Source organism: Hippopotamus amphibius, chromosome 1 (genome assembly GCF_030028045.1).
Source record: "Hippopotamus amphibius kiboko isolate mHipAmp2 chromosome 1, mHipAmp2.hap2, whole genome shotgun sequence".
Lineage (NCBI taxonomy): Eukaryota > Metazoa > Chordata > Mammalia > Artiodactyla > Hippopotamidae > Hippopotamus > Hippopotamus amphibius.
Window position 1 is genome coordinate 210,661,363 of NC_080186.1, and position 19,606 is coordinate 210,680,968.

Here is a 19,606-nt window from a genome sequence, read left to right on the forward strand (position 1 = left end):
GACTTACGTCATATTGTTTCTTATTTATAACTTCCCTGGTTGTTATTACATACTTGTTTCACCTTCCTTACTAACTTCTATGTTCTATAATTAAAGTGAAGGGATCCTTTAAACATGTAATGCTCTCCATACACTAGCCACTTAGCCCTTCTTTTGGGAATTTAGTTGGAAGAATGTCTACACAGTTATTTATCACCAAGAATGGAAACGTTTACATTTACTACTTTGATGCTTCCTTTTAAAGAGCTGCCTTTTTTTTGGACTGAAAAATTGTTTTTTGGCTGCAATAATAGCTCAAGTCCTGAGATACAACTAAAAGAGCATACAGATAACTCAAATACTAAAGACGTTTATGATTATAAAAATCAAATAATGTAAATATGCAGACACAGTCTAAATATTCATTTTAGCATTCTTTTTCTTTCCAAATCTAGAATCTGCATAGGCTTATCACACTATTTTTCTCAAATGTAAATATACAGTGAACAAATTCATTTTGGCAGTATAGCCAAAAGAGTCCTTAAGCCATGAGCATATTTATTTCCTTTTAATTTCCATGTCGATAGAGAGAAGGTAATATGGGTACAGCAAAGTGAGGTATGCAGTTCCAGGTAATTCCAGATATAGTCTCCACCCCTCACTATTACTTTTGATTCAATTACAATTATTCTGAAACAAAAAAAAAAACCATATATTTCAATGATAGTTAATTCTACTTTCTTCCTTACTTGCCAAGGTTCATTTAACATTTGTGAGAAAAGCTACACTTCCCAAAACATGATGAAAGACCACAATTTCACTCAGGGGAGACTGAATTAAACATAATTTTTTTCCTCCTTAAAACTGGCAAAATACAACCTAAACCTGCAGAGGCTTAAAGCAGCCCCTTCCCCAGGAATGTCTATATTTCAGCCTCTGTCCAAAGGTCAGAAAACCTTTACTTTACCAGTAGTGTTCCACATTCTCTAGGCATCAAAATCACATACATTTAAAAATACAGATACCTAATATTTTAAAAATTAAATAAAGCAAATTTAAGAAAGGAAGCAAATAAAAAATACAAAGGCCTGATCCTCACCACTAGAAATTCAGATTCAACTTGTCTGGTAGGGGATGGGGTAGTGGGTTTTTATCTGGAGACTTCCTGGTGATTCTGATATAGAGCCAAGGTTGAGAAGCAGTGTGAGCAATATTTATGTCCTGGGAGATTTGCTGGTGCTCCTCAGACCCCTTTATAGGATGGCATCACTGTCAGTCAGCTGGTTGATGCCTGGTTGGTGCCACCCTGGGTCCTCCGGGGGAAAATGGATCGTTGCTCAGTACGGGGATGAATGCCCAGAGTTTCCTGTGAAGCCAATTCTGAGACTTTGCCTGTTAAAGATGCTGCTTCTATTAACTTACTTCACATTAACTCTATTTTTCCTTTCCTTAAAGCAAGCAACTAGCCTTTATTGCATACTCTTGTTGCTTACTAGTTATTTCAAGTTTCCTTCCCAACTAAGCTATGGATGACATTATTTTCTTTTCCCCAGCCACAGAGTAGCTTGATTGAATGACTTTATTTCAACAAGCCTTTAAAAGAGTTCCTGGGGGTAAGTGTGAAGCGATGGGCAGAGAATGTTTTATCTGCAGAGAGTAAAATGGCTCCCCTATAGAGCAGAGCAAGATAAGATCACAACATAATAAAAACTGATAATTATAGTATCTTCTGTTGTACTCCACAAAAGCATACATTAGTGTATTTCCATTTCCCTTTCTCAACTTAGAAAAACCAAAACCTACTATGCGCAGCACATGGCCAAAGAAACTAACTCACCCGGTGAAACTGGAATACCGCGGTATAAAATGAAAAGATAAAGTCACTAGAAGCCAGTCAAGGTTGTGTGTGCTGATTATATACTGGGTGCAAGCAAGTCCAGGTATAGTACTGTGACACGATATGTCAAACTTTTAAAGACACGGATGCTGAAATACAATTAAACTTTTCCTCTCACTCCAGAGATTTTCTTTCCAGTTTCAAATCTCCTACTTGAACTTCAAATTATTTATGGAAAAATGCTTTATACATTATCACAATAATTCCAGCACATATTTAGAAGGTTCACCATAATTTATTTTCCTCCCCCCTATCAAACCACTCTTTTTAAGAATAATTATAGCCTCTGTGCCAATAGATCAGTGTTTCCCTCCTGACCGATACTCCAAGTCTAAACACTGGCACACCTCTCTAAGGAACACAGTTTCTAATGCAATAAAATAGGATCTCAGTTGTCTACATGATGCCCTAGGTTGAAAGAATACTCTACATTTTCTATTGCCTCAATTGTGTTATTAAAAAAATCAAAGTACTTACATTCAAGTGAAAAAAATATACAATGGTTTTCATCAGAACACATTCCCACCCCCTCCACCATTCCTGGAATCCTTCTATCAGTAAAGCCACTTATTAACCAGCTTTTCTTTTTGTATGTGACTAACTGGCCTCAGTGAGGTGCAATGTTATAAATTTTGTAACCTGACAAAAATAGGTAATGCCATCTTAAAAATAAAATGTTCACTTTACCTCATTAAAATGAAACCTCACAAAGCATTTCTTTTTCTGTTTCTTTTATCCCTATTGCTCCTCTAACCACATGTCTCTCCCCATGGCTACGCCCCTCCCCCCCACCCCCCAAAAGTTCTGAACACTGTCTGGGCCCATGAATACATTTTTTATTCATTGCACAAATGAATGATCTAAGAGCTATTAAGAAAGAAGAATGTAATCCCTGTGTAGAGAACTGAGGGGTTTCCTTGACAACAACAAAAAGACAGCAGGGAATGCCCATGTTTTCTATGAATATGCAAGAAGAGGCCTGGCCCAGCACCTGGAAAAATTTATAAAGAATTTGTAAAAAGATCTGTTCTCTGAAAAAAAAAAAAAAAAAACAACTAAATTGGTAGCTATCAAAAATCACAAGCCCAATTTTCACACATGAAAAAGGGCAGAAAGCTAATGAATTCTACATGTAGATACTATAGAATCAATACTATAACTATATTTAAATTTTAAATAAGGGCTGCAGCTGCCTCTGATTTGTACCCAAAATGACATCACCCTAGACAAACACAGTCCATAGAAGATTAAAATTTCAACAATCTCTTGCAGTTAAGCAGATACTATAGTATAATTATACGTGGCTCCCTCTGGTATAAATGATCTTGAATTTTAAGATAATTCCATTTTAACCAATTTAATACAAAACAACCTAAATTTTCCTACATGGAGAAGTTCAGAATGAACTAAGTGCTGAAGCTGAGAGGGAATTAATTTGTACTAAGTCACTGCCACTTGCCAGGCGCTGTGCTTGGTGCTTTCCAGTCACTTAAGGAGTGGTAAATGTGAGATGCGTCTGTCACCATGACTGGCAAGCCCTGGGAGAGATCCTTTCTCCTTTAAGCAATCTGGTGAGTCTGCAGTCTTAGCACGTATTTTTAATGTTATAACAACTGAGGCCTATGGAGATAAGCAATTTACTCAAGGCCAAACATATCACAAATAACAATGTTGACCATGAACCCAGGTCTGTTTCCAAAGGTTCTTTCCACTACATCAACGGCCTCTTCTATGTATCCTACAGAGCAAACCAACTGCTTATCCATTATCCATGGTCATTCAGAATATCACAGATAGTGTGCTTCAAAAATCCAGTTCTAGTGCAATACTTATTGCATGGCAATAATATATATGTTTGGATACACATATATATGTTGCTGTGTTTATATATGTGCATGTATACATATATATATAAAATCATCTTTTTATTTCATAATTCCTGTGACTTGGAAAAAAAGAGTACGGTGCAGAATTCAGGAAATACTATTCTTTCTATACAATAATTTCCACTATATCCATTTTACCGGCAAAAAACTGACAGAAAATATAAGAAATTCCCAGGTTCACATCGCCAGGAAACAAAGGAGAGACTGACTCTAGATCCCCCAGTTTATGGCACCTGCTTCTGTAACACTACTGATTCAAATTTCACTAGAATTAAGATGCCATAAACCTTTACGTCACCTTTTAGAATATGCAGCCCACTCTTTAAAAAGTAGTTTTGGGCCTCCCTGGTGGCACAGTAGTTAAGAATCCGCCTGCCAATGCAGGGGACATGGGTTTGATCCCTGGGCCGGGAAAATCCCACATGCCAAGGAGCAACTAAGCCCGTGCGCCACAACTACTGAGCCCACGTGCCGCAACTACTGAAGCCTAGAGTCAATGCTCCACAAGAGAAGCCACTGCAGTGAAAAACCCACGCACCACAATGAAGAGTAGCTTCTGCTCACCACAACTTGAGAAAGCCCATGCTCAGCAATGAAGATTCGACACAGCCAAAAGTAAGTAATGAATAAATAATGAAATAAATCTTAAAAAAATAGTTTTATGCCATTTAACTTTACAAGTGTGTAACTCTGAACCATGGTACTTCACAGGGATGTTTTTGAAAAGTTCAACATAACTTACAGAAGATGCTATCTTTATCAAAAAGTATCAATCATTAAAAAACAGAAAAATGTGAGAACACTCCCTTCTGAGAAAATTGCCCGAATATGTCCAGTTTCCATGAACCTGCATAGGTTTCTAGGTGACTCCTAAGAAGGCATATATCTTCTGAAGCAGGGATGCCCACTTGTCATCCCAGCCCTATCTAGAAAAATGCTTGATTGTACTTGGGGCTCCTTAGCCCCACTGGTGAGCCTCTGTTGGGATGCAGTTGGCGAATAACTAGTTTCTGGTGATTTATTTTCGATTTACCCCTCCAATAAGGACCAACTTACATCTCTTCCTTCTCATGAAATATTCTCTGAGTCCCCTGCCTTCATTGATTCCTTCTTTGCTGATCTCATCTGCCATTCACAGTTAGCACCTCATACTTAGTGTATAATTATGTTTCTGTACTGCAATTATATTTGATTGTGTTAATATTGGCTCCCCAAAATGCATTTAAAGTCCTTGGGAACAGGGGCCTATGGATTTAGGTTTATTTTGTGTCCCCTTTTAATTCTGTTAAAGAAAAAGTCATGTTGTAGCTTTACATGAAGAGAACACTTGATTGCATGCACTCTGCTGGAAGACAGTGTGTGTCTTTTTCTTGAGGTCACTGCCAATGAGAACCAAGTGGTATTTGCCTTTGGTTAACGCCCCACCTCAGTAGTAGTTTTGATAATGGCAACTTGTAATTGCAAATGCCATTTTCAGAAAGAATAGGCATTGGTTCGTGTTAGGAAGAGGACAACAAAGTTCCCTTTAGTTATCTATGGAACATCTCCTTTATTAGTAAAACTCAACCTGTGAGAAATACAATTTCAATTTCTTAAATTTTTCCTTGAGATTAGTGGGTTAATAAAACATTTATAAAGCATTTAAAAATTGAGATTCTATGAATGTTTGTATGTGTGTCTGTATGGAAGCATATGTATTATACATACAAAACATTTCACTCAGAAGGACTTTGTAAAAAGGTAACCTTTGGTCTGTAGAGCAGTGTTAAGCTCACTAATAACTTAGAAACATTAAGATCAATTCTGTTTTTCCTACTATAGAAATAAAGGAAAGATAGTCTCTTCTTTTTTCACTATTGGACTAATAGAAGAACTCAGTCCTTTTCTAGACAGCCAAGGAGGAATGGGGGAAGCCATCCTAATTCCCTGCAGAAAAAAAATGTGCTTCTCTGGCAGGGAGCCACAGCTGGAGCCCAGCAAAGGGAACCACTCAAGTGTGCAGGCACCCGCCCCATCCACTTTCAGGGATGTGCTCCAAAATTCTGCAGGAGAGAAACAGCCCCATCAGAGCTACTGATCTCAGCATGCTATTCTCTTGCCATAGCAGGTATCTGTGCATACATAGTGTCCCCTATTAGCAGCAAACTAAATCTAAGCTATCTACTCTTAAACCAATAGAATGCCAACGAGAAGCCAGTTTTTCCGGAGTCTGTGTTCTTTCAGAAACTGATGGACAGGGCAGCACCTGAGCCAATAAGGGGTCATTATTCCTGTGAGTTCATCAGAGGAGAGAACTGCCTCACTGCAAAAATGCTCTAAGGAGTGCCAAGACAGACCAGTGCCAAAGTGTCAGATCCGGTGTGCCTCCATTTGCCCATCTGCGATACTTTCCCTAGTTGCCTCACTAATTGTCTCTGAGGTTTAAACATGATAAAATATGTAAAAAGTGGCCTGAAAGCATGAAGCTCTAAGTGTATGCTTGATGATTTTGCTCTGCACATACTCTGAAATGGAATCGCAAATGATTTTGATTACACATGGGTATCAATAAGATTGAAGCTAGATTTGCTTAACTTGTTTTATTCCGGATCATCAGTTATTCAAAGGTAAATGTTAAGAAATGTGTATCATTATAGTGATAGATAGATAGAATGATAGATAATTAGGCCAATTTAAAAAAATGTTTTTATTTAAAAAAATCAATTCATTCAGGAATTAAATGTTGCTGCTTTATTTTGAATTACCTACATGATATCATTCTCTTTCTAGCTGTGTTCTGAGGTGCATGTTACTTTAGAAACTATCACTGAGGGTGAGGAAGAGGTCCCAAGAAAGTGGGGCTCCTGACATCCCCCCTCAAACACTAACCAGAACAGCCATTCTTTTTATCAACTCAAAACAGAGGCCCTGAATAAGATTTTGTTTGAAGAAACAAATGTGATCCTATAATTGAGAATCTGAAAATATTCCTATGTAATGAATTCTATAAAAATAAAAAAATATGTGATTTTTAAAAATTATATGAGGCTCTCTTGGGCTAATATTACCTTTTAAAAAATGACTGTGCAATCAGCGGTATAAATATTGGCATTTATCCAGATATCTCCTGTTCTCAGAGCTAACATTCTTTGTTCTTTACCCTCTCCTCAACATCATCATATTCAGAAAATAAATCTTTAGCTCTATGTACATTTCTCTAATATACAAACAAAAATGCAGATGCGATTAATCATACGGGAATTATTTCTGAATGATGTAAGCAATAAAGTACCATAATTCTCAATAAGGAAACAGAGCAAAATGAACTCTAATTTAGAGGTCAAAATTATTCTTCTCAAAATCTCATTAAACTTTAATGCCATTTCATTAATAATTTAACAATATTTAATATATATATCATTTTAGTTTAATATTGGCTTAATACCTGTCTTACACTTGGATTTGGATAGATATAAATTATAAAACTAGTGAAAAAGAACACCTGACAAGAAAATAGTATCAAACTGGCCCGATAAACAGTATGTAGTATACATGAACTTGTTTCAAAAAACTAATAAGCCACCTATTTTAAGGTTATAACCAAGAGCATTTGCACAATAATGTTAAATTTAATATCTGTACACTTCCAAATTATTCTTTGAGTTAAAGGTATAGTCTATCAGTTTTTAAAAACATTCAGAATCCTGTTACACTAAGCTGTGACATTTTAGATGATTTCAAGGCGCATTCATTAAAAAAAAGGAAAAAAGTCCAGAATTGATAAAACTCTTCCTATGCTTTTAAACTCTATAGACTTCATACATGTCCACAAAGAAAACCTTTCAATAATTTTTCAAAATGCAGGTGTGCAAATTACTCCTGAAATAGACAGGAGTCATGTTTTCATTATCCCCTGAACCACTGTTAAACACACCCTATAGCATTTTTCAGCTCATAAAAGTTTTATGAGCTGAAAAGTTCCTTCAGATTTTTTTTAACTGCTAACTACAGTTGCCCTCCAGCAATAGCACCCTAAGTTGCTATTAAGATCCATTTGAGCAAATATAACATAAACATGTCCTGCATAGCATGTTTTGTTTCACAGTAGTAAAAATTTTTTAAAAATCAAGATTTATATGACTTGCTGAGTACAGCAAAAAAATTATGAACACCTTGTTTTAGCGTAGCATGGGTGGTATTTTTGCTTACTTGAATATACAGTATGTGTAGAGTTCAATTTTATGTTTATGAATAGATTTATACAAATTTGTACATGTACCAAGGATTTTCCAGTTTGGAAAAATGTACCTTAATACATAAAAAGGTTGGTTTTCCAGGCACATATGTATTTTTCCTTATTAATGTACACCTGCCTTAAAACTCATTAATTTAACATCTGCTTTAGGGTTTTCCCTTGCCAAAATAAGAAATGCTTGAAAAATTAAATTTCTCATAGAAAACAAATAAAATGAGTATAAGTAAAGTTGGATCTGAGTCAACCTCACTGTCTTATCAAGACAATAAACACTGTTTTTAGTCTTAAGGAGAACGGCATATATTAAGGCACACACAAAAAAGACGGATAGATGAGGGGGTGGGGGTGGTGGGAAAGAGAGAGAGATGGAGGGAGGGAACTAGATAGAGACATGTTCTATCCTCACCCCCAGACTCCCCACACTCACTGGAACCCTGTGCCGAAAGAGATAACCAAGTATTCCCTTTCCACAGAGTTTTCTGACCCATTGTTATCAATGCTGAACAAAAATTATTGAAGACAAATCACGGTCACCTGTTTTAAAAGTGGAAGAAAGAGGAGGAAACACCTACTTGTGTTTCCCAGACCCAGGTGAATTAAGTTTACAATTCAGATAAAAATACACACTTTGTATATATGGTTTCTGAGTTAGGTTACTCAGACCCTCCATTTCAAGTAACCATTTATAAAGTCAGATTTATTTTTTTTCCCTGATGACTGGCAATTCTTTCAGGGAGATTGAGTTTCACTTTTTCCATTTTGCAACTTGATTGCCCTCACCTTAACGCACAGTTTCCCATTTAGAAGAGTTTTTAAATGCAGAACATTTTTTACTATTTTCTATATCATTTGATTCAATGTAGTACCTACACTAATAAGAGAGTAATCTAAACTGGGATAAACTTCTGTATAGTTAGTCATTCAAGTTTTTTTTTTTAATTCTCAAATTAAGCATTCGTAGTAACCCCTATGCTTCTCTTCACTTCTTTCCTTTTCATAGTCATATCTTCTTGTCACTGTTCCAGCCCTACTAACAGCAGTCCGCATTCCCACTACTTGGCAACTGGTCCGTCTTCTCTCTCCAACTCCAGTTCCAAGAGGTGGAAGAGGAATGTAAGAGAGAAGAAATATGTTATGGTTTCCAAGAAACAGCATCGTTAGCAGGAAAATAATGCTCCAATCCTGGCCTCATTCAACGGTATTGGGAAGTAGAGATTAACATCAATATTCTGGGAGTGTGTTCTCTTCCCTACTGTTCACTGCCCCACAAGAGCTTGTAGACGGAGAAAGTTCTGGGTGGTAGAAGCCAAGTTACCATCTAACGGCATGAGAAGCCAGCTGACTTGACATTAGAGCCACCTGCGTTTCCAACAGGTGCATCCCTAAGCAGGCTAATGAGGGTAGCATCCCTCTTAAGAAAAACGACAACCTTGAGGAGGATAGCCCAACAGTAAGAGAGAAAACCTGCCCAAGAACATACTTCTAGCCCAACTTCTCAGAGCTGGGTCAAAGATAAATGAGTATTTATCCCTTTAATCCACATATTAAAACTAAAATACAGCAACTTAACTAAAATCAATGATCTTAACTTCTAAATTAAAAAAGAGACAAGCAAACCTGAACAGATCTATTGAACCGCATGTGCTATGTATTCACAACTCAGCTTACCGAATTTAGCAGGTAGAGTGGACTGACCTTTAGGAAGGAATAGGTTATGTTTGACGATAAAAATTGCAAGTATTAATCAATGTAAAGAAACAGCTTTTAAGAATTTTCTCAGAGAGATATGTAAAATATTTGAGCAGATTAGAAGGCACTGTGAATATTCCTAGAGATAAAATAGCTAAATCATAAAATAAATAACATTACAGCCTGGTTTTTAGGGAACAGAGGTAATGCTGACATGTCCACTTTCTGAGAATATATTTGATACAACAGATTACAGCATCTCCTAGAACTCAGATTGTATTTGTTCTTAATATTTAAAGCCTCATTAAAATACCCAAGGACAACAGCTTGAAAATATGTTGAACTTTCTTTAAAATACATTTAAATTACAGACCTATTACCCACCCCAAAAGTTGTATAATAAACCTGCAAATCATGGAAGAGAAAAACCAAAACAAACCTTTAGGTGTCTTTCTATCAGTCCTAGGGATATGCAATACGCTTTTAAGCTATCCACAGTGTAAGTACTGAAGGTTAATAGTTAAAGACCAATGGAATGTTAACACAGTGTAGTACTACACTTGAGTAGTAACGCATGGAAAGACACTGAAATTAAAACATTTTGTTCTGCATGTTCTGAAGTGATGTAGCAGTGATGATTTGGTTATATTAGATGACAAAGCAGGGCTTCTTACGACTTTTAAAATAAAACAATATCTAACATTCTTCCAAATTGTTTAACATATTCTTCCATTTCTTGTACAAATACATGAAGCTAAAACAGAATTTTTTTCACACTCCAGTTATCTTCTAATGGCAGCATTTGGCATGTTGATATTTTTTTTTTCCAAAAGTAATTTTCAAGATAAAATGCTGATTGCCTTGACTGGTATGTCTAGAAAGCAAAAACTTACCTGTCTTGTTTTCTCTGACCTCTATAATGTAAACATTTATGTCAGGGTGGAATTTTGTCCCTGCTGGGGGTTCTGGAGTGGAAAGTGCCTGTGGTCTGAAGGCTTCTTTGCCTTCCACAGTGGGTGGTCTTGTTGGCTGTGTAGCAGAAGGAGTACTTGAAGTTGTGAAATATTCTCTATCAATATCTGTTTCTGTTTCCTTGGCTACAATATCCTCAAGGGTAGTGGGAGGAACATGAGATGTTGATTCGCCAATGATCACCATGTCACTGGTTGTTTCTTCATCAGGTTCTCTGTCAATGAGAGATGGCTTCTCAGTGGATACTGAAGTTATGTGAAGCCTGTCTACCGAACTGAAGGCAGCCGTGAAATCACTTGGAACTGTGGTTTTAATTGTTGAAAATTCTGGGAGTTCTGTGGCCTTGGGCTTTTCGAATAATCCTGAGCCTAAATCAATATAATCCAGGGATGTTTTCTCTCTTTTCTCAGTAGTGGTTTCTTTCATAAGCTGGGTAACACCAGTGCTAAAAGGTGATACAAACTCTCTTGGACTGGTACCTTCTGTTTCATATTTTTGTTTAGGCCCTGGGCTTAAAGATAGCTTTGGCCCCATGCTTGGTGTCAGTGTTACCACTTCATCTGTTTTCGCTTTGGGTTCAGTGACAGCAACAGGCGGATAAGACGTACTCTGCTCAATTTTTCCAGTTGGAGTTGTTTCTAAAACTGGGACTCTCTCAGAACCTGTCACCAACCTGTCTTCAAAGTCTGTATACGCTGACCCATCGATCTCTTGTTCATCCAAAGGTGGTGTTTTCTCCTTGGCTATGTCAGCTGTAGAGCTGCGAGGAGAAACTGGTTTCTCTGGAGTCTGTTCTTTCCAAGGAAACTTTTCCTGAGTTGTTCCCTGTGTAATTTCTGTTGTTGTTCTTATTGCTTCAGGAGAAATAGTAGCTTCAAGGGGAGTCTGATCAATGACATGTATGTCTTGAGAGGGTTCACCTAGAACTTCACCTTCTGATGGAATGGAAGGTACCAACACTCCCCATTCTGTCTTAGGAATTATAGAAAGAGGAATGGTATGGGAAGTGTCTACGTAAGTAGTGGGCTCCTGGGTGCTACTAAAATTAACAAAAGCTGATCCTTCCATATCTGGAGTGTGTGCAAACTGGGGGACAGTAGATACAGGCTTAGAGACATCCACATCTTCTTCATCCAAAGCACTTCCTTCTACGGTTGCATGAACAACACGACCTTCCGTGCCTGTGATAGGGGAAACTCTTTCTTCAGTCATAGAATCTCTCAAAGTTGACTTTTCTGTGATACCAACTGATGTAGTTGGCTGAAATCTAACTGTGAATTTTTCATGGTCTGTTTTGTCTTCCTCAGCAAACTCCTCTAATGACTTTTGAGTACTTTCTGGGATGTGAGTGAATTCATCTCTTCCATCTTCAGTAAAACCTGGGATTTCTTTATCCTTTCCACTCACTCCCGTAGTGGTGAAGAAGGCAGGGGGCAATTTTGGAGAGCCTGCATGTTCTGTGGATCCTAAAGGCTTTGATGTTGTATTATCTTCATCTAGTGACCATTTTGACACAGTAACCACCTCCACATTTAAAGTGCTTTGGGTCAAATGCACTGTTGTAATACCCTCATCATACTTTGTGGTATCTTGATAGCCATCTGTTTCTAATCCAATCAGAGTTGTTGTTGTAAAGCCTTCCTCCAAATCTGTTGCCTCTGTTGGTGCCACAGGGAGCTTTGTTGTTGTCAGTGCTGGGGAATCAAAAGATTTTGTTATTCCCACTGAATACTCTGTATGATGAATTTGCTCTGAGGAAGCTGTAGAGTACTTCATTCCAGAGAATCCTTCTTCCTCTATTTTTCCTACAAATGGATCTTTGGTGATCTTTTCCTGTATTTCATCATCCGTATGAGTAACTGTTCTCATCTCTGGTCTTAGCGTTTCTGTTCTTTCTCTTCCTGTTTGTGGAGAGGGATAAATAACTGTGGATGTTCCCTCAACTAATCTTTCATCACCCGAATAAGGAAACAACTCTACTTCTGCATGGTGCTGTGATGGGAAACGTGTGGTGGACACATACTGGCTGAGAAAATCTTCAGTTATCCTACCATGAGTTTGTTTCCCTTCCCAGTGGTCCATGGATGACCCATCACGGTCAGGCATAGTTACAGGTGAAACAATAGTCGCTGCTGAGACTGACTCCACCTCCTCTAGCTGAGTGTGGGTGGTGTCTTCTGAAGTCTTTGACACTGTAACGACCTCAGGTATTTGGCTAAAGACCGAGGTACCCTGACCAGATCTAACTGTAGATGTTCTGTCTTCACTATCATCTTCTCCCAAGGTGAATCCGTAGCGGCTTGTGGTCCCTGGTTCAGAGACTGTGCTTATTGCTTTCTTTTCAGTTTTGGATTCCAGGGTCATTGTTGCAGACACAAACGGTGTTTCCGTTGCAGTGAATTCCTTGGAAGGAATGGGCTTTGAGATCTCCATCGATGTTACCAAGGGACCCACTTCTATTTGTTCAATTTGTGTAACTGATTCTCGTCTTTGTATATCTTCCTTGACACCATCCCATGAATCAGTAGCATGATGGGAGATGATAGTTGTACTTTGGGGCACTTCTTCCTTAATTTCGGATATGTCTGGCTTTCCAAGAGGTCCTGAGGCAGAAGGTGAGTAATAGTCCACATCCCAAGGCTTCTCGGTACCCCCATCAGGTGTGGGTGATTCTGCAGCTACTCTGTGTGTAATAGTTAGAGGTTGCACTGTGGCTTTCTGTTCAAAATTGACTATATTTCCCACAGAAGGGAACTTTGCTGGAATGACAGGTAATTCGGTGATTAAAGGGGCAATTGGTGTAGTTCTGTCGGGTCCCATTTGTAGTTCTTCTGACAAAGTGGGAGAGGCAGTTTCTGCAAGCATATTCAGTTCGATGGTTGTAGCCTCTGATATATTCTGTTTAGCTAGAAAAATAATTTCAAAGAGTTGATTAGACAAGTCACTAATAAAAAGTTGTACGTCCAGTGTTTGTTAAGTGCTGTTGTGTATTTTGGGGTGACCCAAAAGTGTTTTATGATTGGGGGGGGTCTAAAAACTAAACTTAAATTAACCCAAAGACAGACAATTGAACATTTAATCAACACAAACTGATATTTTCAGAAGGCACACTTAAAGTGATACCAAAGACAAAAACAAACAAACAAACAAATTGATCACTTGTTTTATATTGAAAAGGGTTAACACTGCTTTTACCCATATGTATGAATGGCTGTTCTTGGTTAAAGTAAGTGAATGTTATGTAGTTTTAAGATAAGGAGAACTTGAAAAAAATGCAGAGTTTGGAAACAGTGGAGATGTTATTTATCAGAAACTACAGCACCAACTTGAAGTCTAGTAGGAGAACTTGGCACTACTATTCTGGAGGCTTCTGCCTCTAGCTACATAATGTCTCTGGGGAGAGGGAGTGCCTCAGATTGCAAAACAACAAAAAAGCCACATCAAATGTACCCAAGTTACGTATCAATGATTACATTGTCCATAATGTGGAGGCTTTCATGAAAACAGGATATTAAACTTTTTAACACCACTATTCACTTGATCCCAGGTGTTAGACATTTGTCTTTATATTCCTTTCAACTCTGCAGTGTAGCCTCGTTTATAATACATCACCAAATGCCTCTGGCAGAGGCTGCTTGGCATTGTTGTAGTTCTACCTCTTGTTCTATGTTCTACACATCATGTTTGTAAATCTTAAGGGTCTTGGTGCCAGGCTTCCTTTTAGCAGGAAATGCAAACATAGAACAGGAAGTAAAGTACCCACACGATATATTTTAGCTCTGTAATTACAAATCACTGGAAACACCCCTGAGCATCAGAAAGAACCGGGCTCAGGCAATAAAAAGTAACATGTCATCAAAAAATGCTACATTATAATGCCTCCAGATTTACATAGAAAGGCCTGGCCTGTTTAAAGACATTTAAGTTATGCATGAAAGCGACAGTGTTGTAGATAAGATTCTATCTCAACACAAAGAAAATGCTGCAGTTTAGCACATAAAGATTGTGTGTGTGTGTGTGTGTGTGTGTGTGTTTTAATCAGATTTTCAAAAATCAAAAACAGATTGCCACTAGATTCAGAAGGAACTGATCTGAGGAAATCTGTAGTCATTGTCTTGCTACATACTGTATGATTTAAAACGAGTATGGGTAACGCCTACTCCTTCTGTTAGAAGTTGTAATAACTGTAGTATCTATAACACCTTGTGGCTTACTCTTAATAATTCCCAAACCAAGTTCCTTGTAAAACACAGCTGGATACTTTTGAGCTCCATCTACTCTGTCAAAACTTAATGATATTAGGGCAGCGAAACTGCTCTGTATGATACTAGAATGGCACGTACATGTCATCATGTATTTGTCCAAACTCAGAATGTACAACGCAGAGTGAAACCTAATGTAAACTATGAGCTTTGCATGATTATGTTGCGTCCATGGGGTTTATCAATTGCAACAAACATACCACTCTAATGGGGGATGTCGATAAGAGGGTGGCCATGCATGAGTGGGGGCAGGGCGTACATGGGAAATCTCTGCATCTTCCACTCAGTTTTACTGTGAACTTAAAACTGCTCTAATAAATAAAGTCTACTTTAAAAATTTAATGATAAAATGATGTGATTTTGTTGTGAATCATACTTGAGCCGTAACAGATTCCTCGTTTTTTGTCTGGTATGAGCTGTTATTAGTTGTGGTCATTCCCCACACCATTTTAAAGCCCAGATGCACCAGTTTTATAACAAAAACTTGGTGGCCATTTCATTATGATGTATTTAAAAACTCTTTAGTCTGTCACTATTTATCCCTTTGTATTAAACAAAACTAAATAACAAAAACGGAAAAGAATTGGACTCTTCAAGAAAAATGTTAAACAACTTTTTCCCCCCTTTTTTTTTTAAAGAAAGCTTTTCCTGCACTCATTTCCTGGAGGAAGCTTTGGTCATTTTGATTGACATGAACAACTTAAGGAACCAAAGTAAGGTTGACTGTTTTTCTTTTCATTCAATTCTCTATCCTCTGAAATTCCATAACTGTTGCCTCATTTAACTGCCAAATATCATGTTTGTTTTATAACTGCATTCTTTGGGGAAACAGTAAAATGTACATACAGAGAAAGTTCCCATGGAAACATAATATAAACACTTAGCACACTGCACATTAGAGAAAATTTAACCATATTATTATTATAACAACAAAAAAGCTAATTTTGCTTTTTCCCTCTGAGTATTTCCATGGCTGATGAAACTCACTTAAAAGGAGGTGATAACTGCATTAGGGCCGAAAGAGGGCCTGTGAATCAGGTCTTCCTATGCTCCAACCCAAGTTCTATGCTAGAAACTTTCTACAGTGCTATGAAAATACTTTTAGAGTGTTTTAAAAATGAAGGACTCAGATTTCAAAAACTACATAACTGTATGTCATTATGAATGATTACTGTACTGCTTGGTGTTGCCTTCCTCTAGGCCTGGACCATAGTAATATGACAGTAGCATGTCTCAGAGAATCTCCTTTACAAAGCTGGGTCTCTGTGACTTTGTTTTCAAAAACAAGGGTTTTTAATAATTTGAGAACCCTGTTTAAAAGTCTGCTTGTAATTAAGTTGATTAATTCTACTACTTGGAATGGAAAACCTCAGACTTCCTTTTGGGGTTGGGTTGCTTTTTCATCAACTTAACAGCTGATTTCCATCACAACTCAGTCTATCTGAGCATCTACGCCATTTGCTTCAACCATTCCAAAAAAAGAAACTAATTAAAAAAACCACAAATATCTACAAAGAAATATCTTAAGAATAAATGCCAGTGTATTGATGATAACTATTACACAGGTGGCCATTACAAAGGTGAAAACACAACTCCAGATTATTCTAAAAGTGTCTGTCCAGAAGGAGGATTCACATGAGGACGTTTTTGCCCTGGAAAACTACCAGTGTCCCTTCAACTTCATTATCGAGGAAGCCAACAGAAAGCAGCAGGCTTCTTTTCCCACAAAAGCTCCCTTCCAACATTTGCAGCTGTCTGCCACACAGATGTTTCATATCACTGTCCTTATGGTATTTTATATCCTACGGACTATCTTCTCCAGTGCTTCTATTGTGAGACATGAAGCAGATTTTCCTAATATAATATGAAATCTCTACTAACAGCATGATAGTTGATTTAACTGATACCCATACTGCCTACGTTATAGGGAAATGATTGGATATTCAATCAGTTGGTTCTGGGTTCATGGCTGCGGAAAGAGTAAAAAGGTTGGAACAATGGGATTAGAATTCAGACTAAAGTTTTCAAGGTTTTTGAGTGATTGAATGTTAACTAACTGATTCATATTCAATAAACAGAAAACATTTTAAAAATACCCATTAGAGAAGGATAAGTTTTGACACCTATGGTCAGATTATGATCTAGGGCACTAAAAAGATAATAAACTGACCGTAGGTTAGAAGGGAAGGTCAGTTGTAAAAGTGAACAAATATATTAGAAAGATAGCATAGGAAGTGGTGGGTACTTATTTAGCCTTCTCTAGATGACTATCTCTAGCTTCAAGTTTAATAGAACCGAGGGCTGTGAAAAACAATGCGGGTGCAAAGCAAGATGGCATAGGTGATTAGAGGCCTAGAAATTGAAATTCCAAAACAAAGGAAATTGTTTCAGTGTCAGGGAGATACTGAGGGACAACTGAACAGTTGTTTTCAATGGTAGAAATGCTGTTATTTAGATTTTTTCTCCAACATAAGAAGGAAAGATGGACTCAAATTCTAATGCAAAGGATTTAGATAATTAGAAAAACTATCTGAGTGGTAGTAATAGGATACTGGAACGGGTTTTCTAGGAAACATTCCTTTTTCTCCCTGTCCTGGAGATCTTTAATAATATTTAATGAGAAGTTATGATGAGTCTCGATGGTTTTGATTCACTTAAACTTAGGGAGTGTGCATGGTCCTTCAAAGCCCTGTATAACTCTATTTCACAGAATTTGCTTAACTCTGAGCTCAAAGAAAAATGAAAAGTGCACGATTTAATCATCAAGTGGAAATGCACAGGAAAATTTTATCTCACAAGGACATCAATTTACTTGTTTTCCAAATCTATTTGACAAGAACAGATTCTAATTATGTTTATCATCAGCCATTATTATTAAAGTTCTATTCAGTGATTTTAGAAGGAAAAGGGAATTATACCAAAGTGAGATTTGGTATTGTTTATTCACCATGAAGTGGCCTTAAAAACGCTTTCTCCATTTGGTAAAAGCAAACAAGAAAAATGTGATTATATTTCTAAATTCTTCTACTTAACCAACCAGCTGTACATCCCTGAAATCACTTTTGGAATTGTCCTTAAGGCCACAACTCTTACCAACTTTAACTCCACAGATTTAGCAACTACTCAACTACATGGGAAACTGGACAGCAGGCAAGTCATTCTGAGAATATTTTTCAAATTAAAAAAACTGTATATTTAAAAAGAATCTTTGAAAAATGACTTAGAAATTTGGGGAGGCTGTTGACATTGTGTGTGGCTTAAGGAAGGCTTTTATGTATGAATAAACTTTCTTGACATTTTATGTGGTGAATACATTTTGAGTATGGTAGAGTCTTAGGGAAGAACTAAATAAGAATCTAGCCTTTAGCTTAGGCAGGGAAGAAAACAAAAATTTGACTTCATTATATTTTCCAGTTATAATATTTCTAAGTTATATAGATTCAAATGAATTAGGGAGAAAAAAATGGACCTAAACTTTCAAATTTCATTCAGATTTTATATAGATTTTTAATAGGTAGCTATTCTATTTGAATGTAATGACCTTGTTATTTTGTACATTCATGTGAATTCCTTAAGTAAACAATTTAAAACACATCAGGATGAATTCTTTATGGCTACAGACAGGCTTTGGTTTAAATTTTACCCTCAAAGAGAACAAAAATGTTTAAAAGTTTTCTAGTGCCAGGTTTATAAAGCACAAGAAAATAAAATCAAACAAGGCAGTCATGCTAGATAATTCAACTCCTTCCTTAATTTAGCCTCTCCAACCCACCTGTCCCCCCCTTCTCAACACACACATTTGATTTTCTTCCTTAATCATGTCACTTAATGTAAAATTGATTTTAAAGCTTGAACTACTTGAAAATATACCTGTAACTACTGTTATGGGTAGGTGGCTTAAAGGAATATCTTTCTACTTCTAGGGATAAGGTTTTGCTCTTATTGTTGATGTTCGTTTGTTTTCCTGAGAATGATTAAGACTTTTTCTGTAGTTTCAGGGCCTAGGAACAAAAACTAATATTTGCAATGGCTTTTCATGCCCAGCTTGTATCACACTGATCACAATACATGGCTTTAACACTCAGAAAGTTGAGTTTATAGCAGATCCAAACAGAGGAATCTCAGCTGGGAGAGAGCAAGATGTGAAATCACATCTTTCTGCTGCACTAACATCTATTTTCCTGACTACTCAGACATCCCAGTTCTGTGTCTTTTTGGTTGATGAAGAATGTCTGTATATTTCACTTTAGAAACCAATTACAAAACAAGCTAGTGTATTTTCTACTCACTTCAGTTACCGTTGACCCTCCATGTCCATGGGTTCCGCATCCAAAGATTTAACGAACTTTTGATTAAAAAAAACTCCAGAAAGTTCCGAAAAGCAAGACTTGAAATTGTTGTGTGCCAGCAACTATTTACATAGTTGGTATTATATACTATTACATAGTATAGGTATTATAAGTAATCTAGGGATGATTTAAAGTATACAGGAGGGTGTGTGTAGGTTATATGCAATTATTACATAATTTTATATGAAGGACTTGAGCATCTGTGGATTTTGGTATCCCCGAAGGCCCTGAACCCAAGGGATGACTGCATGTATTGCTATAACAATACATATTGGAAACTTAGTAAAAAATTCTCACTGTATTTCAATATAACATGGCTCTATCTTGAACAGACTCGA

The 19,606-nt window shown here is 37.1% G+C and overlaps 1 protein-coding gene across 2 annotated transcripts in view; it reads right to left on the reverse strand.

Annotated features, from left to right (window-relative positions):
* VCAN (versican) overlaps nt 1–19,606 on the reverse strand; it is a 103,590-nt gene that overhangs the window by 48,567 nt on the left and 35,417 nt on the right. The window contains exon 7 of one of the 2 annotated variants that reach the window (XM_057739874.1): nt 10,579–13,563. The exons of the other annotated variant lie outside the window; for it this stretch is intronic. Within the exon in view, the coding sequence (XP_057595857.1) occupies nt 10,579–13,563 (2,985 nt within the window). The remainder of the gene's footprint in view (nt 1–10,578; nt 13,564–19,606) is intronic. 2 annotated transcript variants of the gene reach the window in all.